The sequence below is a fragment of the Mus pahari genome, chromosome 12, assembly GCF_900095145.1.
Source record: "Mus pahari chromosome 12, PAHARI_EIJ_v1.1, whole genome shotgun sequence".
Lineage (NCBI taxonomy): Eukaryota > Metazoa > Chordata > Mammalia > Rodentia > Muridae > Mus > Mus pahari.
In genome coordinates this window covers 51,139,288-51,163,768 of record NC_034601.1, presented here as the reverse complement: position 1 = coordinate 51,163,768, position 24,481 = coordinate 51,139,288, and the positions used below count along the sequence as shown (strand labels likewise).

Below are 24,481 nucleotides of genomic sequence, written 5' to 3'. Positions count from 1 at the left end.
CTGTATCCTTCCTGACCTCTTAATGCCTGTTGTCAGGCAAATGACTGATGGAGCTGACAGAAACAAATGTACTGTTGAATAATTCTCCCCCTCCCCTCCCCCTCCCCAACAGGATCTCTCTGCAGAGCCTTGGGTGTCCTGGAACTCCCCTGTAGACCAGGCTGGTCTTCAACTCAAGAAATCCACCTGCCTCTGCTTCTCAGAGTGCCGTGATTAAAGGCACTCTGAGAAGGCCCCAAGTTCTATCCGTGTTCCACGAGCCATGGTACTGAATGGGACTGTCCTCTAAAGAGAATATCAAAACCTGATTAAGTATTTTAAATAGAGAAGTGGTTATGTTTCAGGTCTCCAGGACATTCGTCCCTCTTAAGTTGTAGAAAAAGAGCAACATTCACATGTACAACCAAGTTCCGACATTCATCGTCACAAACTCTCAGGTGCGTTTCTAAGGACAAACTGCACTGGCGCTGGATGCCAGAACACTGACAACCGAGTGAAAACACATCCACGTGCTCGGGTCTCCTCCCGCGGTGCAAGCTCTTTGAAATCGAACAGAGAAAACTCGTCTTAGCATCCGCTCTTGCACTTTCGACAGCGGCTTTTCGGCCATAAACCAAAACAAAACACTTAGAGATATTAAAATACATAACTCAAACAGATGGTAACCTTTCTCTTGTATGTCTTGGCTTGACAGATCATTTATTTGGTGCTTCTAGGCCGATCTTGACCGCCCGAGCCTGTGTGGAAACGGCGACACCCCTGGCTGCCGCAGCTGGAGGGGGCGTGGCGTCTGTGACGTCATCTCCAGGGGCGCGGGCGACGGAGTTCCTTGGTTTTTCCGCGTGTGCCGTTGCTAACGCCGCCAGTGAAGCGGAGCCCAGGAGCGCGAGCGGCCGCCTTGCCTTCATCTGGTTGTCAGCTCGCGTCCGGGTCTCACGGGGATGGCAGACGATCTGGGAGACGAGTGGTGGGAGAACCAGCCGGCAGCCGCCTGCAGCCCAGGTAGGCGTTCGCCCGCCTCCCTCGTTCCTCCTGCCCTGGTCCCCGCCTCTGCTGCCTTCCTTGCCCGCGTGTGGCAGTCGCGGCGGTCTGCCCGGAGGTGGGGCGCGGAGGCGTGGGAGCACCGGGCGGCGCGGGAACTGGGGAGGGACAACACCGTGTCACACGTGGAACGAGAGGGACCCCGTGGTCGCCTGCCAGTCTGAAAGGGCTCCTTCCTCGCTCTGATTTTTCTAGACTTTTTACTTTTTTCTTGAGACTAGATAGACCGTTTCTGTACAGTTTGTCGTAGTGGTTACCAGTACTCCCTGAACTAGGTTCAGATTGGGATTTCAAATCACAAACTCTGGTTACTCCGACACATTCTCCTTTTCCCTCACGAGGAAAAAAATTGTGAAGATTCAATGAAGGTAATTTAAAGTTCTGTAGCACAACATAATTTTTTTGGCGTGTAGTATATGTACACAATATTAATATAGCGTGTTCTTTATGACATATAGTTTGAGCCAGCAAGGGGCTTAACTCTCCTGCTTTACAGATAAAGGACTGTGATGTTCATTAACATACATGTTCACTTAGCTAGTTTCAGAAACAAAATTAGAATAAAGGTAAAACAGTTCAGTGTTTTGTTTTTCTTTTCCTTTCCTTTCCTTTCCCCTTTCCTTTCCCCTTTCCTTTCCTTTCCTTTCCCCTTTCCTTTCCCCTTTCCTTTCCCCTTTCCTTTCCCCTTTCCTTTCTTTTTCTTTTTTTGGTTTTTCGAGACAGAGTTTCTCTGTATAGCCTTTGTAGACCAGGCTGGCCTGGAACTCAGAAATCCGCTTGCCTCTGCCTCCCAAGTGCTGGGATTAAAGGTGTGGGCCACCACTGCTCAGCTACAGTTTTTATTATGGAGTGCTATGTGTACCCATTCTGGGTGAAGTAGGCATTTTATTTTCAAGTAAAGTAGCATTAAGTGACACCCTCCCCCACCTCACCCCAGTGACCTTGAACGTTTCATGCCCCATAAGACTTACCATGCAGTAGCTACTTCTGCTGTTACTGTCTCAAGTCACCCTCCAAGGATCCAAGGTCCACCTGTCTCTAGTTTTTGATGATAAGGTCAATGTCATATTTCCATTTATTTAGATCTCAGAACTATCACATGATAACAAACACCGACAGAGTTAACAAGCTTAGACCATTTCTCAGTGTGAAACTGAAAGTTACAGCATGGGTTTTGTGACTTAAGGGGAAAAGAAGAGTAGAGTGTCAGTCCAGTGGCGAGTGGGAGTCTGGATCCCAGGGTTGAGACTACAGTAGGGATATAGAATAACTGTAGGGATGACAGAAGTAGGAAACTAAAAGTAAGGTAATCTGTAACTCTCAGCCTCCACATCATTTGAGGAGCGTTTCTCAAATGATTCAGTAGCTTAGTCTGAGTCTTAGATGCCCCCTCTCACTGTACATGTAACAAGAAAACCAGAATGTTCAGAAATACCAGGAGACAGTGAATATGATAGTAATGCCAGTTTTCATTTGTTGAGCCCTTAGTATGATCTAAATTCTGAAACTTTTAATTCTCCTGCCTCAGGCTAAATATTACTGTCATGTATTAATTTGGTTGCTTTATGAGTGCTAGGTTATTCATCTTTGTAAGTGTACTGAGAAGTAGTTATTTTTATCCCTGTTGTATATGGGAGGGAACAGAAGTACTGAGATCTAAGACACTAGCTTGGGGTTCTCCTGTTGAGTGAGGTAGCTCTCCTTGACAATCAGATGATCTGAAGTCAGTCCGTACTCTTGTTCTTGCATTTTTCCTGATAACTATTATGACTAAAGAGAAGAATTCCATCTCTAAGCAAACCCATTATTGATTTTAAAAGGTATATGATGTGTACACATTATTATCAAACTGTGTCAGTTGACTCTCAGTCAAATTTTGTTCAGAACTAAATAAGCAGTTTTAACCTTATCCTTTATCTTTTTGTCAGTAATTGAGGTGTAATTCTAATATGTGATTTATTTTCGAATTCAAACATCTGGATGGCTTCTAAAGTATTCAGTAGTTAATAGGAATATTGTTGTAAACCTGCCTTTCTCTACATTTCCATGTGCCAGTCCCCACAACCCATCAGTCTCACAGGCTTGGTAGGATATTGCTATGTCTCTGTCTCTCTGTCTCTGTCTCTCTCTGTCTCTCTCTGTCTCTCTCTGTCTCTCTGTCTCTGTCTCTCTCTGTCTCTCTCTCTCTCTCTCTCTCTCTCTCTCTCTCTCTCTCTCTCGGTGGTTTTTCGAGACAGGGTTTCTCTGTATAGCCCTGGCTGTCCTGGAACTCACTTTGTAGACCAGGCTGGCCTCGAACTCAGAAATACACCTGCCTCTGCCTCCCAAGTGCTGGGATTTGCTATGTCTCTTTGTTCCTTTATTTCTCACATCACTGGGTCCTGTTGTGTCTCGCTCCACAAGGTTTCCTGAGTCTTTCTTTGCATTTTGCTCTGTTGACATATATGTTGTTCTAACTTGTATTAACCACTGTAGTAAGCTCAAAATAGAGGTCTCAGAATCATTATTTGCCCCTCAGCTGCTAGAGAATTCAGATCATAAACGTGGTGAAATCTTTACAGCTTTCTCTGCACACAGCAAATCTCATTACCATGGCTGATTGCTTTCCAAATCCACTAGTCCCCACTGGTTTACCCTGGCTCAGCAGTGCTGGTCCGCACTCGCTCTGGTGCTCAATAGGCTCCATTCCTTTTGTCTCAGGCTGTTCCTTGCTGTCCTTCTGATTGTAGGTAGTAACTAGGAACTCAGTTCAGACCTCTGTTAAACACAAGAGAGGAAATGAAAGGACTTCCACATTTATTAGGGGTATTTTTCATGAAACTCATGTATACCTAGCAGGAAATGTACGCATGACTTGCAGAATCATCACCTCGCTGAGAAGCTGCTCCTGGTTAGCCTAGAGTAGTGCTTGGGTGCACTTCTGATTGTTGGCAGGTCATTTAGCACTGGCTGCTGCTTGCCTTCTTAAATCACTGTCTCCTGGCACTGGGATCGTGAGCTCCATGGGAGCAGCGCTTAGGGTCCTCACTCTCTGCTTTGTCCTAGAGGCTCAGAGTGGTGATTTTGTTGGTAGAAGGCATTCATTCAGACTTTATTAGTAAACTGTTACTAGTTCATAGCTTTATCTTGGCTGGAGACCTCAGACCTCTAAAGATGCTTACTTTCATGGAAGAGCTGTCAAAATTCTGTGCTTTACAATAGTGTCTAATTAATCTTTATTTAAAGTTTATTTTATTATTTTTTATTTTAAGATGGGATTTTACTTTGTAGCCCAGACTGCTGGCCTGAAACTTGAAATCTTCCTGCTTTGGTCTCCTGAGTGCTAGGATTATAAGTACTCACTACTATGCTCAACTAGATTCAGTGTTATAAATTGTGTCATAAAGGGAAATAAATAGACGCCTGACTTATAACCAAGGCTGTAATTCATACAGGTGCCAGCTTCTATAGCGTAGAGAGAGTGCCCAATTCTTTTTGTGATTGCAGAGAGGAGCATTGTAGGTATTGTTCAAATCATATTGCTTTATTGATGTTAAATTTGCTCTGAAATGACTTGGTCGGGGAGCACTGAGGATCTCTAAGTGAATAGCTCATTTATCTTGTTTACCTTTTCCATCAAGGTTAGACTGTTGTGGTATAATTTAATGTACAAGCATTGTACACCACTGTGAAGCGTCATCTGTGCTGTATGATTCAAGCTTGGAATAGTTCCTGTAGATGCTGGCAGTACTCATAGAGAACCAATTCAGAGCATGATGTTTTCAAGATTATTTATTGAGATCAGCCCAAATGTTGACACAAAATTAGAGAGAGAAAAACACCATCAGTTTACATTATTGGATTGTATGTATTCATGTGCTTAATAAATATCCAGATAACATGACAGAATGTTTAAGGACAGAATTCAGGATGAATAAACAGAAGAGGAAGAAAAGAAAAAAACTACATTGTCAGTCACGGTCTGTACTTGAAAAACCCCTGGGTAGACTGTCAAATAACCTAGGACACTTGTTAGAATTCCCACAGTTCTTATAAATAGTAAATGAATGATTCTTGGCAACAGTTTATAAAAGCTTGATAGACAGATGCACATAGCTTCCTCCAAATCATAAGTACATTTCCTGCTCTTTTGAGAGGTATCCATTTGTTTCATGACAAAAATACCCATAACAAATATGTTAGACCTTTCATTTCCTCTCGTGTTTAACAGTAATACATATCATTTTGTATTGGTTTTGGCATTGTCTTGAGAAAGGATCTCACTGTCTAGCCCAGGTTGGTCTTGAGCTTTCATTTTTTGCTTCAGCGTGCCCATTCCTGGTATTATAGTCATGGGGGATTTACCCTACCTTTGACCTGTTGATGATCTAACCATCTGTCATTGAGTACTTAGATGTTATATGTTTTCTAAACATTGTACAAACATCTTGAAATGTAGTTTTCTCATTTTCAGCTTTTATAGAATGCTAGACTGAATTCTTGAGTTGCAAGTACTGCTTTGAGAAATGAGGTGATGGTAGTATGGATAAACATTCTGTTCCTGAGTTCCTTGCTAGTCTAGTTCATACTACCCAGCCGTTAGCAGACTTCTTTCCTTATACATTTTTATTTATTCAGTACTATTCTACTCCTATAAATACCAAAGCTTTACCGATCCAATCATCATGTTTTAATTACTCAGCTTTGAAATTTTAGTGTAAAAGTTGATATAGATAATCAATATGTAAACAAATGAACATAACTTTGTGAGTTTAATGTAATTTTCTTGCCATAAAATAGTCTCATTTTCATTTCTTTCAACATATATAATTATCACAAATATTTTTTAACCTATTCTATTTATATGAGTATACTGTTGCTGTCTTCAGACACACCAGAATAAGGCATCGGATCCCATTACAGATGGTTGTGAGCCACCATGTAGTTGCTGGGAATTGAACTCAGGACCTCTGGTAGAGCAGTCAGTACTCTTAACCACTGAGCCATCTCTCCAGCCCATCACAATTATTCTTAACCTGCTTGTCAAGTGAGATGAGCTATTAGGCCGAATTTTGGCCTACTTGACTTACAGATGCTGCTCCCACTCAAACGCAGGCTTTCAGCTGTATATTTCTTTGGAAGGAATTTGAAATACAACTCGGAGAAAACTGGTTTTTCTTAGTTACCCACGTATTTGGTCCACAGTTCTGTTAGATAGTAGACCGTTACATTCTGATTAAAATCAGGTAATATAATTTCAAAAAGAGTAGTATCCCAGAAATCACCGAAGCTGAATAAACAGAATAAGTAGGACTCTAGCATAAAACTCTCAGTTTTTAGGAGTTTCATTTTTTTCATTCACTGAGAATTTTATCTATTTCTTAAAATTTAATTACGGTTACTCTAAACTTTTAGAACAGTTTCCATTTGGGATTTAAACAATTCTGACCATTTCACGTGTGTATACAGTGTACTTTGTCCATGTCCACTTCACCCTCATTACGATGCTGCCCTCACTCCCTTCCACTCTGGTTAAACGCGTTCTTCCCAGTGAGCTGTCCTCCCGCTTCCACAGAGGATAGCTTCGCTTAGCTTCTTTTCTCTTTCTCTCTCTCTCTCTCTCTCTCTCTCTCTCTCTCTCTCTCTCTCTCTCTCCAAAATGGTCAGATTTCTTGAGAAGGGTTATGCTGGGGTGGCAGGATTCTGTGTCAGTTGCTTTGTATGTCAAACACTATGTTGTTGAAATCCAGGTCATGTTCAGTTCTTAGTTCCATTGTGTGTTATGCCCTAGATATGCCTTGGAGTGAGCCTGTGTTGTAATTGGTAATCCTTTTGTTAAAATGGAACATTTTGTAAGACTTTTGTCTTAATGAGAGAACTTGGTTACCATTTAAAAGTGAGTTACTGCTGGTGATCATAGAAATGTCCATAATTATTTTAGTATAACAATACAAATATAAATATATGCAGTAATACAGCAGCTGGTTATCTTTAGTCTAGTTTCTCAATAATGACACAGAGAGACCAAGATTTATTTAATCAAGCTTTACTGAAGTATTTGGGCAGTCATTGATCTATTTTAATCTTCTAAGCCAATCTGGCTACCTACCTGCCACAAACCCTGAGATATGTACATTTTATTTAGTACTGGTCTGACTCTTGGGGCTTCAGATTTTTTTTTTCCATGATCTATCCTCTTGCCCTTGGCTCAGTCTGTTTTATGTTCTCTCTCTCTTCCTCTTCCCCTAGCTGGCGGAAGTTCCGCCTTATTTTTTCTTCTCTCAGCCATTGGCTGATCAGCTTTTATTGACAAGACAAAGAATACATGGTAAGGAATATTTACACAAACTTGAGACAGGAAACTTGACATAAGCATTACAATGCTGTGTGCAAATTGAGAGGACATGAGGACAGAGGAGGTATCATGTAAGCAACACAGGGTAATCTTTACATAGCACACAAAACAGTATCCTGTCCTTTTGCTTTTGTTTTTAAATTTGCTCATGAATTTATGCCATCTTGACATAAAACTCACTTGGAAGAGTTCCAGAATGGAAGAAAATGTTAAAAACATTCAATATATAATGGATTTTTTTTTTTTTTTTACTACTTTTCAAGGTAAAAGTTTCCTGGGTACTTTTTTTTTTTTTTTGAGACTATTGATAGTATATGTTAATTTTTTTCAAAAAATTCTAGTTTATATTGTTCTTATGTGTATGGATATTTTGCCTGTATGTGTATTTGTTCACCATGTGTGCAGTGTCCATGCAGGCCAGAAGAGGGTGTCAGAATATCCTGGAGCTGGAATTACAGATGGTTGTGAGCTGCCACATGGGTGCTGGGGATCCTCCAGAAGAGTAACCAGGGCACTTTAACTACCTCTCCAGTTCACTATTTCATGGCGTGTGTGTGTGTGTGTGTGTGTGTGTGTGTGTGTGTTGCTGGGAATTGAACCTGTGGCTTTGTGAATGCTAGGCAGGTGTTCTCTCTCTACCAAAGCTGTAGCCTCAGACCTGTTTTTTGGTGTAGGGTGGGGAGACTGGCCTCACACTCATGACCTCCTGCCTTTTCTTCAGAGTAGTGGGATTAGAGGCACATGCCCAACTTGTCTTATGCTTCCTTCTGATCCTTTTGGTTTTAACTCTAGGAATTCCAATATTTTATCTTTCCATTAGCATAATGAATGGTACCCTGGCGTAACCACTTTTCCCCATCCCTACCTTACTTCACTGCTGTCTCTAAGCCAAGTTTCTCACCCATGTCTTGATCGAATGCTCATCCTGAATTCACTTGGGATGGAGTATCCCAGGCATGCTGCTGTGCATGCTGAGTATGTGTATTGTTTTTGGAGTCAGAGCTTCTTCACCATCATTCATATTCTCTTTATTCTATTCACTTCCTGCTCTCCTTTAACTTTGACTTTTCTGTTTTCCTCCCATAATTTGTTGGTCCTCCCCACAGTCTCCTGCTGCCACTTGCCTGATGCTGTACACCATTCCTCCTTAGCTTGTATAACAGTGCTATCCAACTTCTCCTCCTCTTCCTCCCCCCTTCCTCCCTCCCTCCCTCCCTCCCTCTCCTTATTAAATGGCCCCTGGGGTGTTATATACTGGCATCAGTGTATGCATGGAAACAGATTAGCAGCTGTATGTATAGAGAATGTCAGTTCCTTTGCTTCTGCTTGGGGCCTCATTGTAGAAAGCTAGCTGAAATGGAGTGTTTAGCCAGGAGGATTTCTTCCAGGCCCATGCCTCTAGTGTTCAGTGATGAGTGGATGAAATCATTGCCCCCACCCCCTTCAAACCCTGAGGATTTGTGAAGTATGAAATGTGTTTAGTCAAAAATGCCTCATCTTAAAACTGTCATTGGGCCACTGTGTCCACACTAACTCCTTTCTCTTGATTCAGTGACACAACTTTGAGTGAGATAAAAAAAGTGACTATATGTTACTGCCAAGGTTCTGGTGACTAAATGCAGTATTCTGTTACTGTTGTCCTCCTGGGCTCCTGGTCCAAAGCTTTTGTTGAATTCACCAATTCTTTTGTGTAACATTGAGGGAAGGGATATGAGTAAAGATGCCACATGAGATGATAACTTATTGCTCTGTTTTATAAGTACCCAGAACAATGATTTATATTTTCCTCTAAAGTCTCAGTAGTAGTGACCGTTGGTTCTCATATGCTCTGACTACTACAGAAAGCCACAATGCTAATCTAAAGACTTATCTTACATGCCAAGCAATATGACTCCGTGATTCTTCTTTAGAGAGGAAATCTGCTACAGAAATAGGAGAGGAGACGGAATGCTAGCAGTCGAGTATGCGCACCTCAATGGTTATTGGGTAGGCCACACCAAGGACATAATCACCTATTATACTTCTGTTGTTTCTTCCTCCTTATAGCTAAGAATTTCTTTTCTTTCTTCACTTGATCTTAGCCAAAAGGCCGAGAAGCAATTCTTTTCTTTCTTATAGTCAGACAGAAATGATGGTTTTTTAGACCTTAGACTTTGATTTTAATTGTTAATGCTGTTTTGGTGGAACTCATCCTACTTCCATGAAGTAAGTTAGAAATTCTTGCTAGTACACTTCCTTAGGCAGTGTGGGTATGTGGTAAAGTTCCATAGAATGAAGGATTCCTTCATTGCTCACAAAAAGCTCTTGAGCTGTAGTAGAGTCCAGTCTTGTCTTGGGCTGATGTTACAGTCCAGCCTTGAGTTAGGTTTAAAATGTCATAGGGACTCGAGTGGTTTGCAGGAATGATCTAGTGTGTATGTATGTTCACGTAGAGTTGAAAATTATGTGTGAGCTGTTCCTTTGAGTATACCCTTTACCAGGTCCGTCAACCTGTGAGCCAGAGCATAGCTTGCTGCTTCGCTATTTCCTTGACAGATGGCCATTCTTCTCTGGCCTGCCGTGGTGGTGATTGGAGCTTACCAGATATTTCTGGAGATGAATCTTCCTAGAGACTACATAGGTATGACTTACCTTTTCCCTTTTATGTGGAGGAAAGTGTTAGAGGTGACAGTTCTTATGATGTGTAATTTCTCGCAGTCATTTTGATGACTAGACTTATCCACAGGTCCCAAGGGTGTTTTGGTGCAAAGTCTACTGAAGCCTGTAGATTTGGGTTTAGGGATCCTTGATGGAATTCTCTGCTTGCATACTCCCTTGATCTTGAATCAGACAACAGCAACAACAACAAAGACAAAAGGCAGTTATTGGTACAGTTAGAAGAACATGGTCTTTTTTTTTTAAAGACATGTTGTTTGGGTTGTTTGACTTTGAAAGCACTAGGTTCTGAGGATCTATTGGATTTAAGATAGTCATTTTGAGGGAAGATATTTCAGGAAACTCTTTCTGTAAACTCGTGTAAATGTGCTTTTAACCATAGTGTATAAGCACAGAGTAAGCCTAGCTCTTCCTGCTGATCAGTGTGTGATAAACAAGGGAGTATCTCAGCTATTGTCAGAGAGCTATGCAGGTTCTAAAGAAAGATTTCGTTTGAACTGTGTCTAAGAGCTTCATTTGACTGGACCCTCAAAGACCTCAAATGGGAAACTGCTGTCGGTAATAAGATGAATGCTTCTGATAATGTCCTTCATGCAGGGAACCATCAAATATAGCTGAGAAATGGAGAGCTTCAAATTAGGCTGCTTCTGCGAGGACGTGGAAGCAGTTGAGGTGGGAGATGGATACATTGCAGAGGCACAATTACCTGTTTGCTTATTGGTTAACATAGGAGGACTTTGGAAGGCGTTACATAACCTGGGTGATGTGTGGGCTGAAGGAGTAGATTAGCAGAAAGTTAGTTACATAGATTGCTAAGAACTATGTTTTCAACTTTTTTTTAGAGGGACAAATGAGAATGTTTAAGAATACTTGCTGGTGAGCCAGGCGTGGTGGCACACACCTTTAATCCCAGCACTTGGGAGGCAGAGGCAGGCGGATTTCTGAGTTCTAGGCCAGCCTGGTCTACAAAGTGAGTTCCAGGGTTTCAGGACAGCCAGGGCTACACAAAGAAACCCTGTCTCGAAAAACCAAAAAAACCAAACCAAAACAAACAAACAAAAAAACCCAAAAACAAAAAAAAAAAACCAACAACAACAACAACAAAAGAATACTTAGAATACTTGCTGGCAATAGATTGGAAGTTTTCAGCACTGTGGATCCCTTACAATCCAGTTGATTATAAGATATATATTCTTTCTTTATCATTTTTGTTTGCTTTTGTCATTTGGTGGTGGTGGTGTGTATTTTTGACACTAGTTCTCACACTGTATTCCAGCCTGGTGTGAAGCTCACCATGTCCCCACCCAGGTTTGCTTTGAACTCTGTCTTTCTGCCTGAGTTGATTATTCCCCCTCCCCCAGTTACATCATTCTTTTCTTGTTTTGAGTTCATAAATGTAAATATTGTTAAATACCTTAAAAGTTCATTGTATTCATTTGTTGTAGATTTCTAGTGCTATTTATGAGAGACCATCTTATAATTATCCTTCATCCTTTTTTATTTTATTGTACTGATTGAGTACATTGAAATTCTTTGTATATTTGTTTATATTTACCTTAAACTATAGTATATATGATTCTCATCCTATTCCATTATCCCAAAAATATAGTCTGGTACTTTTGAGCTTTTTAACTCCTAAATCACTGAGTATTTGATTTATCTAAATCTGTCTTAAGTAGAGGCATGTAGACTGGAATGCACAATATCTGTCTCTGATATGACAAGTACTATGGTATGAATAGTGCTTCAGTTTACATATATATATATGCGTGTGTGCGTGTGTGTGCGTGTGCGTGTGCGTGTGTGTGCATGCGTGCGTGCGTGTGTGTGCGTGTGCGCGTGTGTATGCGTGTGTGTATGCATGTGTGTGTGCGTGTGTGTGTGCGCGTGTGCGTGCGTGTGCGCGTGTGTATGCGTGTGTGCGCGTGTGTGTGTGCGTGTGTGCATGCGTGTGTATGCGTGTGCGTGTGTGTGCGCGTGTGTGCGCGTGCGTGTGTGTGTGCGTGTGTGTATGTGTGTGTGTATGCGCGTGTGTGCGTGCGTGTGTGCGTGTGTGTGTGTGCACATACACATGCTTAGATACTAGCTGTAGCCTGTATTTGTTCTTAGGGATTGTGGCTCATAAGCAAGTTTGAAGCCTACTGAACTAGAAGGGTAGGTGTTTGATGTGAGGGGATTAGACAGTCATTGCTGGAATTGCTAATGAAACTTAATGCAGAGTTTTACACACGGTTTTGTAAGGGAGTACAAATATGACCTTCAGATGCCAGTGCAAGTAGTTAGAATTTAATTTAGTAGTAACATTCACTCACTTAAAACAAACATATGCCACCATGAATAGTTTTCAAATGCAAGCGCTACACAGATCAAGTCTTCCTGTACTGACTTTAATATTCTTACCACCTTTCTGGTGTTAATCCTAGACATGCCAGGTGAGATGGTGATAGTCCCATTCTAGTCTCATGGGTCCTGTCTTGGCTTCTTGGTCTCATCTAACACTGACATGCTGTGTCTACATTCTTGCCTCTCAGACAGGCAGGTGTTTGTTGTTTATTTTAAATGATAATAATAACAGCAATCAATGTCCAAATGAAGGAACAACTTGGCACGTATATCAAGTACCTTAAAATTCATCCCCATTTTATTTTTTTAAGTTAGAGACCTTTTCTAGAAAATAACTAGAGGGACGGGAAAAGGAAGTTATTTTTGCATTAATTAGAATGAAAACGTGGACAAATTCTTAATAATGAGAGTGTAGTAAATAAATTAGAGTATGATTATATAGAAGCACTATGATGTCATTTCATAGTAATGTTTTTGAAGTTATAGGGAAATGCTTCTACAAATTTTTTTTTTTTTAAGAAACTGGATTTAAGACATACACACTTAATATTTATGTGTGAAGGAAAAGAACTACAGATTGATTTCCTTCTCTGAAACACTGGGAATCAGAAGAATTTTGAATGTCTGAAAATTGAGGATTTAATCTGCATATACACAAAGAGAGCTAACCACAAAAGCATGTATATATATATATATATATATATATATGCATATATATATATTAATATAATACAAATAGATTGAATATAATTTTATGCATTAGTTTTGGTGTAGCTGTGTATTGACCACTACATGTCATGTAAGTTCAGGTGTGGAGTTGTCCACTTAGGACATTATAGTGGCACTAAGAAATTAGACTTACAGCATTCAATTTCAGGTTAGGGATGCAGAACCTGTAGATAAGTTGTTTGCAACCTTCCTAATGCTGCCTCCCCTTAGTACAGTGCCTCCTGTTGTAATGGCCCCTATTTTTGTTGCTACTTCATAAGTGCAATTTTGCTACTCTTAGGAGTCATAACATAAATATCTGAGATGCAGATGGTCTTAAGTGACCCCTGTGGAAGGTTGTTGTTCTACACCTAAAGGAACCAAGACCCACAGGTCGAGAACTGCTGCTGCAGAGGAACATGCATCTAGTGGTCCGCTTAGGTTAGTGGTATTGTAAGTGCTCTTTGTTATTTTTAACACTTTCTAAAAGCTTTTAATTACAAGATGCTATACTAAACTGTTAAGACATGAAAAAGGAAAATTCTCAGTGATAAGGACATGTCTATGGATGTCCTCCCAAACACCTAACCGTGAACAACACAAGCTTTAGTTGAAATCTGTTTCAGCCTTTCCAGAATAGGTTTCTGTGAAGCCCTTAACTTTGTCAAGAAGTACAGAAGTTTTCTATAATTAAGTGTGTCCAGAGTCCTTGGTGAGGGGTCATTTAAGTTGCTCTTTAATAAATTCTTGAGAGTAATGTGTTCTGGTGCAGGTAAGGGTAGCCTGCCGCTCTTGGAGAGAAACTGTTGTAGCTGAAGCTACTATAGATAGATCCAAATGCCTTGGCCCAGTGGTCACCTGGCAGGATGTTCATCAGATCCTAAAGTGCATGGCATGCCCAGATACTGTTAGAACCAAAGATGCTGCATTTCATGAGCCCCACAGGACTCTGTCTGAAACACCCACCTAACATCAAACATGGTGATGGTGGAGCTCATCAGTAGTGTTGATGTGTATTGGTGAAGAATGACTTACAGCTTAAAAAAAACGTTCAAACGCTGGACTTTACCGACTGATTTCATTACACAGTCTTTACCTCTAGATGGCAGCAGAGACTAGTTGTTTTATTAGGACAACCCCAAATGTCATTCTTGCAACTGTGTTAGGGCAGAGAATAAATTTTTTTTCTTTCTCACAGTATGACTTTTATTCTTGGACTTGTTTCTGTAAATGAAATATGGAGCTGTAAAATGTGTCATCCCTTGGATCATTTTTATAAAATGTTACGTCAAATAGCTCCAAGAAATTTTCTTTCCAAACTTGGAGTGCATATTGCAAGAGAGATTCATGCATGTGGCTCTTTTAAGACCACACAGTGACTGTTCTGCTTGAAGGCTCCTGGGTTTCATCAGAAAGCAGATGTCTGGGAGGGAATTAAGCAAGCTGGAAAGTTCATTCATGGAAGAAAAAACTTTTTTAAAAAAAAAAAGTTATTGACTCTTCTACTCAGCATGAAAGGCGCTATTTGGAATGGATAGCAAGTCTGAAGGATGATGGGCTCAACGAAGAAAAGCTTTGTTTAGGAAGCAATAGAAAAGTATATTTATAAAGTAAATTCATTAAATTCTCGGAGAATTAGCTTGTTTTGTCCTCTGCTTCTTAAAAAGAAACGTAGCACTCTGTAGACTCCTGGCTTGCTACAGTCACTTAGATGGCTGTAAGTCTCAGTGACCAAAAAACTACAGGTGCGTGTGATGTTTTCAGTTTGGTTCAGTCGGAGTCTCCAGCCGATTTCCTTAAGAATCCTGTTTTGTTTTCTTCACAGAAAACAAGCCTTGGTCCATCATAGAGCAGCAGACTATGGGGGTGCTGCTGGCGGTAGCAGATTCTGGGGAGACAGCTGGAGTCGGGGTGTTTCTCTTTCTCTCAAGGAAATTAGTGTTTAAGTGCTTTGAACTTTTTTGGTGATGTATTGGCAGCATGTTGTGTGAAAAGGCAGAGTTCCTTCTGTAGTGGGCTTGGTTCTAGGACCTGCAGAAGGTCCTTAATCATGTTGGTAGCTATAGATACTGAGGATACTTAAAGACTTCAGCCATGACTGTCCTCAGTAGGTGGGAGATGAATTCAGAACTTCCCTTTCCCCTGGAGCCCAGTTCTGTGTGCCTGGTCAAGGCTGTGTGTTTTCAAGGTGACTGGTTTTGTTTTTAAGTTTCTTTTAATTTCAGTGTTTGATAGGAGAGTGCATAAGTATTTGTGATAGATGTAGTGATGAAAAGAAGGAAATCTGAACCACGAAAAAGTGCCCTTGGAAAGGCAGTCATTGCCTTCATTTCTTTTGTCTTATATTGTCTGGCAAATCACCACTAATTCATGGGTGTGGGGGAGGGGGTAGAAATAACAGATAGTAAATCTGGCAGATAGCCCAAATTTTCATATGCTTTTTTATTTAAGTCTCTTGATTTTCTTAGAACTTTCCATTATTCAATGAAACTTTACCCCTTAAAGTTTTAGTTTTATATGGCAAGAGGCCCTTCATAGGGAGACCATCTAGCTTGGTTATCTCATTTCCATTAACTTCCTGTGAAAGAACATTTGTTTTTTAAACAATGCCCCAGCACTGTGCTTTATACTGAAGAGTTGTTAAGTTTCTGAGGTAAGGGGTAAATTAGTACCTTTGTTCCATAATGTAATGTGGGTTTTGGTTGGACCTAGTCACTCCCAGTCACTCTTTCTGTGGTAATTACATGTGGGCACAAGGGGTATTCCAAGAATAAGCATTGAAATACAGTTTTCAAATCTTTCCTAACCGAATTGCTCACTTCTTGTGCCAAACACAGCATTACATTTAGAAATGTGGTGGTAAAATAAAGTATACTAACCCTAAATGGCTTTCTTCATTATCTTGTTATCCATTTGCTTTTTTCTCTTGTCTCTTGCTGTCTTCTTTTATTTATATATTATTTATGTTTTTGTTTTTGTTTGTGACAAAATGTCATTGTATAGTCCTGGTATTGTCAGTAGACCAGGCTGGTTTCAAACTCAAAGAGATCTACTTGCCTCTACCTCCGTAGTGCTGAGATTAAAGGCATGTAGGCGTGCTCCATTACCAATGTCTTTTTCCCTTTATCTTTTTTCCTTTAAATGTATGAGAGTTTTGTGTACATGTATGTATGTGCTTGTATGGTTCACTCAGGGGTAGAAGTATCAGGTCCTCAGGAACTAGAATTATGTGGTTGTGAGCCACTTTGTGGGTGCTGGCAAGTGAATCTGGGTCCTCTACAAGTGCTCTTAGCCACTGGGTATCCCTCCAGCTCCTTTTTTTCCTTTTGTTTCCCCTGTTTCCTTCTGAATTTCCTTATTTGCATCCCTTATATTAATTTCAATACTTTTTTCCCCCTGGATCTGAGTTTCACATCGTTTAAAAGCTTTGGTTTAGTTACTAGAGCCCAAGTCATTGAGCCAAACAGACTTAACTCTGTACTCCAGTTTTGGTACTAACTTCTTTTTGTTCCTGAGCATTTGACCCATGTAGACTTCATGTCCTGGTTTGTGGTGGTGGTGTTGTTGTTTTTGTCAACATCACACAAGCTGGAATTATCCTAGAAAAGGAACCTTAATTGAGAAAAATGCCTCCATTCAGAATGCCTGTGGATAAGTCTGTAGGGCATTTGCTTAGTTAACGATTGGTGTAAGTGCTGCCAGACCCTGGGCAGGTATACACCAGGTGTCTAAGAGAGCAGGCTGCGCAAACCACTGGCAGGTAGCATTCCTCCGAGGCCTCTGCTTCAGTCCCTGCTATGAGCTCTTGCTGTGACTTCTATCAGTGATACGGTTGTAAGCTGAAAGAAATCTTTTCCTCCCCAAGTTGCTTTTGGTCATGGTGTTTTATCACAGCAGTAGAAACCTAAATTACCTGTAATCTTCATCTGGGGATTTACTTGCAAGCCTTCTTTGGGAAATAGAGATATAATGTAGGATGCCTCTTTTATAGCCAAAGTACCAGCTATGTATTAATTGTTAAAATTGTTATTATCTTTGTCTTTTTCCTTATTTCGGTTGAAAAAGTACTTATTTATTTCTTGGTTATAATGCCGTTTTATCTTTGCTTTATTATTATTATTTATTTTTGTCTTTCCCTAATTTATCCTCTTGTTCTCTCTAATCTACCCTTATTGTTGGAGGCACTGTTTCTAAATGGAAGTTATGGGAACTGGATGATTAGTGCCCATAACTGGGCTTTATTTCTCATCACCTTTGGCCCAGAAAAATGACTCATTGTCCATGTTGTACAGTGCCACTTTGTCTTGTTACTGTGAACCTTTTATAGCCTCACGTGAAGGCACTCCCTATTCTCTCCCACCTTTTCATAAAAGCATCTGTGTGCTGTGGTTTGTAGAGTCCAGGTGTGTTGTTAGCCATGGGAACTTGGTTTAGCACTTCCTATTGGCAACATTTAATTTTTGCATAGTGTAGGTCGGGGTTCTGAAAGTGTGTATTTCTAACAGTCCCCGGGGAGTTGTAGTGATGCAGGTCCTCTTCAGTGTTGAGTTTCCTGAGACTAGAAACCTGAGGAGTTCTAGGTGATGCTGAACAAAGTGGGCAGGAACGCTTGGGAGAAACATGGATGTGTCTGAACCAATACACAGCCCATTCCTGCTTTTGAGAGTGTATCATAGGAGAAGTAACCCATGACAGGATGAAGATGAGTGCTGTGATGAAGCTGCAGTGTTTACAAGTGGTTTTGGAAATGCACAGGCCAATTGAAAAATAGGAGAAGGTTTACAAAGGAAATGTACTTGAGGAAAGAGAAGAAATAGAATATGAGGAGCAAAGGCAGAACAACCCAGTCCCAGAACCAACGGGGCAAAGAAGGCCAACGTGCATGCAGGAAGAGAGTTAGGAGCTTGTACTGAGCTTGAAGGGTGTGGTCAGTGTCAGGAGGATGGGGCAGCACAGGAAGTTAGCCTGGCTGGGAAGCTGGAGCAACCGTTATCGGGCACCAATGGATGTGCTATTCTGAGTTACAAGGCTAGAGAATTGCAATGATCTGAGTGGTATGGGGGTGAAAGTTGATTTAGGAAGATGAGGATTATATACAGTAACTATGTTAAAGTACTGTCTGTACTGAGGTCTGGACTAAGGGAATAGTAGCAGGGGCTGGAAATGGTGGGGACAGAGAAAGAAAGAAGGGAAAATAGCGATAACTAGATCGTGACTGTGGGGGAACAGGTTTCTAGGTATTGAACCTGGGTGATGAGGAAGGAGGAGAACTAGAACCCCTTAAGGGAGGCAGTGCAATTTGTGTGTGTGTGTGTGTGTGTGTGTGTGTGTGTGTGTGTGTGTGTAAGCACTGAAGTTTGGGGGAATGTTAATAGAGAACCTTTGTAGAGAAATCATCATTCAACTGTGTAGGCAAAATACATAATTTCTCACCACAATCACCACACTCGTTGCTCCCTCCTTTCTACTGTAAGTACCGCTACATCCCCTTCCTAAAATTAGAAATGAATGTCTGAGGAGCCCTACTTGTGTCTGAATCTTTTCTACAAGTCTTTACAATTTTATGGATAATTAACTAGTCCTGAAAAGACCCTTCTCATTACTTGAATACTGTGCTATGATTGAACCATTATCCACACACTGATTGGCCTGCAGGAAAGGAAATCCTGCCCTCTCTGCCAGTGACCTTTCTGGCCACCCTAGCCATTGTGTCTAGACCAAGCAGACAGATTACATAAACTTGGAGTCTGGGGAGATCTACCATTTCTTGGCACTAAAGTATGCAGTGAGGACAGGATGTCCCCCTCGAAGCAGATTTCCTTCCTCATTGGCAGTCTGAGAAAAACCTGGAATGTGGCCATAGTTGATAGGTTTCACAAAAAGGTAAAACAAAAGCAAACAAACCCACAAGGAACTGTCCACTATTTCCCCAGGGTTCTCATTGCTTTCTTGGAAGCTAAAATCAGCAGTCATAGAAGCACTGACATTTTCCAAAGTTTATGGAGTCACTTTTTATGATTCTAATACTCACAGAAGAGCTTTATATGAGTAAGTGGACTGCTTGTGAATATGCTGTGAGAGACTCCTCAGCATGGCTGCTACCCTGCACATGACTTCCTCCATTGCTCCCTAAGGGACGGTCATGGCCTAGGTATGTTCACAGGGTTTATATAACTTCTCTTTGACCCAAACTTGTTTGTTTGTTTATTTGTTTGTTTGTTTGTTTGTTCTTAGGTGACAGAAGTATCTGATACAATAATATATTTAGGCAAAATGTCATCAAAAGACAAAACAGAAAAGGAAATAGCTTGCTTTTTTTTCTTCCCTACTCCCTCTTTAAAAGGGCAGAAAACAAACCTACCAATAGAAAGAAATTCTTGAATTATTTTGAGTTGTTTGAAGAGGCTGTTAATTGTTATAACAGGAGGTCAAATTAGAAATAGAATTTAATGCTGATAGAATTGAACCATAACATTTTCCCTTTTCCCCCCGAGCTGGGAAAGTATACAGGTTTGTGTGTGTGTGTGTGTGTGTGTGTGTGTGTGTGTGTGTTTGTTTGTTTTTTTATGGGAGCATCAGTTATTCCTTAGTGAGATATGACACTATTTGAAGAGTAGATTTCCTAATTTAGGAATGCAAACTAGGAAAAACATGGCTTGATTAGCTAGACGCCTTCTGTGGAGACACAGAGCGCTTCCTGTCACTGTATTCAAGGTCTATCACAATCTAACTGGTCTGTTCCCTTCCTGAGAACCAGCTCGGCTGCACTACGTGTTGCATTTGAACAGTGGATGTGGTCTTGCCTGCACGCTCCATGTCTGCCACCTCACCTTCTCCTCCCTGTTCATTTCTCGCCTATTCCTCAAGTCTAATCCTAAGTCCCAGCCCTCCAGAACCAGCAGTGCTTAAAGTCTGTTTCTACAGCAGAGCTGGTGTACAGTTGTTTTGTCTTTCAAATGTCAAGGCTTCCAGTGAGGGGCAACCTTGGCCTCTATACAACATTTAACTATGACTAGAAATATTTTTTGTTTCATGTGGCATCTAACGAAAAAAGCCAGAGGGTCCTAAACATCCTATGATGGTTAAGAACAACCCCAGCCATTGTCTTCAACAGGGAATTATTAGACCCATGCTGCCATTAGTCCTGAGGTTGAATACTGCTTCATTTGGTGGCTTGGGGCTTATATGATGAAAGGTAAAAGAAAGTCATAGATTCTTAGGGAAGGAAACCAGTGTGAAGAGGTCGCCCTCTATTAGGCCTCATGTGCCAGTGAAAGAAGTCAGTTTTCTGAAGGAAAATAAAATTGCCCAGTAGACTGTCTAAATGTCAATGTTATTCCTAATATAATTTTTAAAGGTTATAGAAATGTGGCAACTCTCACAGGTAATTCACCCACTTTCAGAAGTTAGAACCACACATGATTTTAAAATCTTAATCTCTTTTTTCATAAAAGTTAAAAGACTTGTCCAAGGCCTTTACCACTCACTGACAAAGGCATGAGCTGGAATTTGGTCTTGCATTGAGTGCCTCTAGAGTACCCTTTTCTAGTCCACTACTCACGCTTTACAAAGCTAGTTAGTCAGTGCAGTCCCCCTCCATCTCCAGTTAATTGGAAGTATTATATAATTTTCTACTTGTAAGTGTTGTGTGGCACTCATTCCTTGTTCCATGTCCTCAGTAAGTTATCAAGGGATGAGTCTTAAACTACACAGTGTTGACAAGGATCCACATGGTATGTTTATTTGTCATGATCAGTGGGTTCAGCTCACTTGTATCCATATAATGCTTGGAAGAAAAGATACCACATGTGAAGAGATTGTATGTTACTGAGTCACATGAGTAACTTGTTTGTAAGTAAACCTACCTGCACCTATTCAGAGAATGTAGGTTCTGTGAGTCTTTAAGGCCTATGTTCATACATTGTGTTTTTACTTAAACATGATTAGCCTATATAAAAAATATAACAGAACAGTCTAGGTGTGTTGGCACATGCCTGTAACCCCAGTACTTAAGCCAAAAGGTCAGTTAAAGGTCATCCCCAGCTATTAATACAGAGTGTGTTTTAGGCCAGGTATGAAACCTTGTCTCAACAAGCAAACAAACCAACACACAGCCTGTATCACCATGTCCAGGTTTATCTCACGTGACTCCTCAGAGGTAATCATGCAGAATCATTTGCTCAGATCTCTTCCCTCCTTCACCTTCAGTTTGAGGAATAGTTTGAATAGAAATTTTAAAATGAGGCAGTAAGTAAGGAGAATTTCCCTGGGATGGCTGACTGATGCCCAGAGTTAGCCAGGAGTACATTCTTATGACAGCCTGGTGTTCTGATGAAATGTCAATAAATTTGTCAGTTCTTCCATAGGAACAGTTTTAATTCATTATCAAGTTATTACAGTACTCAGAGGTGTTAAACAGTTCTCTCAGTGGACTCTGAGGATTCTTTGGGATGCCTGCTTCTCTGATGTATTTGACCATACAAGGGTACTTCTTAGCTTGGAAAGGGCTTGATGTTTAATCTAATAAAAATCAATTTAACAGAACTTTTGTTTTAGGAACTTTATTAGCAAGTCATTTGTCTGTCTTATGTTTGTTGGGTTTTGTTTCTTCAGACTGCACTCTCAAGAGTGTGTTCTGGACCCAGGAAGAATTGGGATAAATTCAGGACTTGGGATTTGGGGAGAAATGGAGCTTGTTGGTGTCAGGCCATCTGCCAGAGCTCACTTAAAGATTTAGTTATCTGTACTTTACTAGTTATGAGACTGGGAACATCCCACCTAATTAACACTAAACCTCATTTTTCACTACTCATTTTGCCCTCTAGAGGGCAAACTAGTCCCACTTCCTGGGGCAGGTATAAAATAATCCAAGAGTAGGGGGAACACTTGCCAGTAGCAATACACAGATTTCTATAGCTGTGAAATTCCAACTTCAGGCTGCAAACCAAGCAGAGGATTTATTAGAATGTAGATTAGGATAGATTCTTCCTTTTAGAGATCCCAATTTGATTCCATTTGGGGTTGGGGGTTGGGTGGGGAACAATATTAACATTAGGAGAATCTCATAAGGATGTCTTGGGTTTAAGTTAGTTACACACATAGATCGTAAGAAGGTTGCTGTGGTTGGGAAATACTGAGGTGGCAGAATGCTTGCCTTGAGTTTGAGGCCCCGGTTCAATGTCCTACACCACTAACGCCACAGGGAGAGAAAAGCAAAGCAAAGAAAAGCATGTTTGATTCCTCTATTTTTGCTACATGTGTTTTGTCCAATTATAATTTCTCTTGGCATTTCAAAATAAAAAATAACATTCTTAGAATATAAGAAATAACAGAAATTAATGTAACTGAAGCAAATAAAGTTCTTTCATTTAATATGTCTAAAAACTGACTATATATATATATATATATATATATATATATATATATACACACACTCAGTATGAAAAGCCATAAAATGTTTTCAATTTAGAGTAATTTGAATAAATAAAAACATCATAGAATCTTTGATTATAAGGGTTTGAAAATAAAAATACCCTTCTAGAAGGAAACAAAATAGTCATAGGAGGCAGAGGCTGGGAGGGAACCGGAGGGGAGAGAGGAGGAGGGGAATGTGAGGCAGGATCAGGTTGGGGAGAGAAGCTCAGAGGGCCTGGAGAATGAATGGAAATCTGCAGCTGGGGTGGTGGGAAGGGAGAATCTCTAGAAAGTCTCTGAGACCTTGGATGGGAGAGGCTCCCATAAGTCAGTGCTGGTGATCTTAGCCGAGATGCCTAACAGTGGGGATATGGAACCTGAAGAAGCCACCTCCTGTAGCCAGGTAGGACCTTCAGCAGCAGGATACAGACCCACTCACAAAACTTTCAACTCAGAACTTGTCCCATCTAAAAGAAATGCAGGGATGGAGCAGAGGCCAATGGAAAGGCCAACCAATAACCGACCCAACTCGAAACCCATCCCATGGGCAAGCACCAATCCCTGACATTATTAATGATACTCTGGTTTGCTTGCAGACAGGAGCCTAGCATAACAGTCCTCTGAGAGCCTCTACCCAGCAGCAGACAAACAGATGCAGGGACCCACAGCCATACATTAGATAGAGGTCAGGGATACTTCTGGGAGACTTGGAGGAAGGATTGAAGGCTCAGAAATAGATGGGAACCCCCACAGGAAGACCTACAGAGTCAACAATCCTAGACCCCTGGAAGCTCTCAGAATCTTAGCCACCAACTAAAGAACAGACACAGGATGGAGCAAGGGCCCACTCTACTCCCAACCCCCATCCCCTAGCAATATGTATCAGACAGGCAGCTTAGTCTTAATGACTGCCCAGTCCAGCCTCAGTGGGAGAAGATGCTCCTAATCTGTCAGAGACTTGATGAGAGGGGATAGATACCCAGGGGAAGATACCCATGGGGGAATACCCAAGGGTAACACCCTCTCAGAGGAGAAGGGGAAGGGGGATGGGGGAGGAACTCAGGGAGGGAGGGATGGGAGGAGCAGTGTTTGGTATGTAAATTAAGTAATTAATAATACAAAAGTACCCTTTTAGGATCTCAAAGACTGCTCATCTAAAGCCTCAGCATTGTAAAATAGAATTGTGGGGACCTTCCACTGAGAATTTATTTAGTCCTGTTACCATTTTGCACAGGCATAGGTTGAGCATCCCTAATTGGAAAACTTGAAACCTGAAATGCTCCAAAATACAGACCCCTTGAGCACTTAACATGACACTACAAGTAAACAAGCCCCTCATACTATACAAGTTCATTTGTGCATACAATTATCTCAAAATATTGTATAAAATTATATTTATATTCAGTATCTAAAAGGTGTTTCCATCGCCAAGCTATCTTACATGTATGTGTGTTTGCATATCCTTAAGGAAGCAAAACAAAACAAAAAAACAAATCCAAAATCTGAAACCCTTCTGGTTCCAGATAAGAAATGCTTTTATATATGTAAGGATGCATTCCTTATAATGTGATATCCTTTTATATATGTAAGGATACATTCCTTATAATGTGATATCCTTTTATATATGGAAGGATGCTTTCCTTATAATGTGATATCCTTTTATATATGTAAGGATGCATTCCTTATAATGTGATATCCTTTTATATATGGAAGGATGCATTCCTTATAATGTGATATCCTTTTATATATGGAAGGATGCATTCCTTATAATGTGTAATCCTTTTATATATGTAAGGATGCATTCCTTATAATGTGTAATCCTCTTATATATGTAAGGATGCATTCCTTATAATGTGATATCCTTTTATATATGGAAGGATGCATTCCTTATAATGTGATATCCTCTTATATATGGAAGGATACATTCCTTATAATGTGATATCCTCTTATATATGGAAGGATACATTCCTTATAATGTGATATCCT

General features: G+C 40.6%; 2 protein-coding genes across 4 annotated transcripts in view; one reads left to right on the top strand and one right to left on the bottom strand.

Annotated features, from left to right (window-relative positions):
- The first annotated feature begins 800 nt into the window (after positions 1-800).
- Cmss1 (cms1 ribosomal small subunit homolog) overlaps positions 801-24,481 on the top strand; it is a 299,845-nt gene continuing 276,164 nt past the window's right edge. Inside the window, exon 1 of the mRNA XM_021209008.1 lies at positions 801-1,002. Within this exon, the coding sequence (XP_021064667.1) occupies positions 942-1,002 (61 nt within the window). The 5' untranslated portion in view covers positions 801-941. The remainder of the gene's footprint in view (positions 1,003-24,481) is intronic.
- Positions 3,732-24,481, bottom strand: part of Filip1l (filamin A interacting protein 1 like) — a 240,257-nt gene continuing 219,507 nt past the window's right edge. For 2 of the 3 annotated variants that reach the window (XM_021209006.2, XM_029544543.1), the window contains exons 6-7: positions 10,007-10,194; positions 3,732-3,798 (exon numbers count right to left, since the gene is read on the bottom strand). In XM_021209006.2, the coding sequence (XP_021064665.2) occupies positions 3,786-3,798; positions 10,007-10,194 (201 nt within the window). In that variant the 3' untranslated portion in view covers positions 3,732-3,785. The remainder of the gene's footprint in view (positions 3,799-10,006; positions 10,195-24,481) is intronic. The other variant, XM_021209007.2, reaches the window with a different exon arrangement.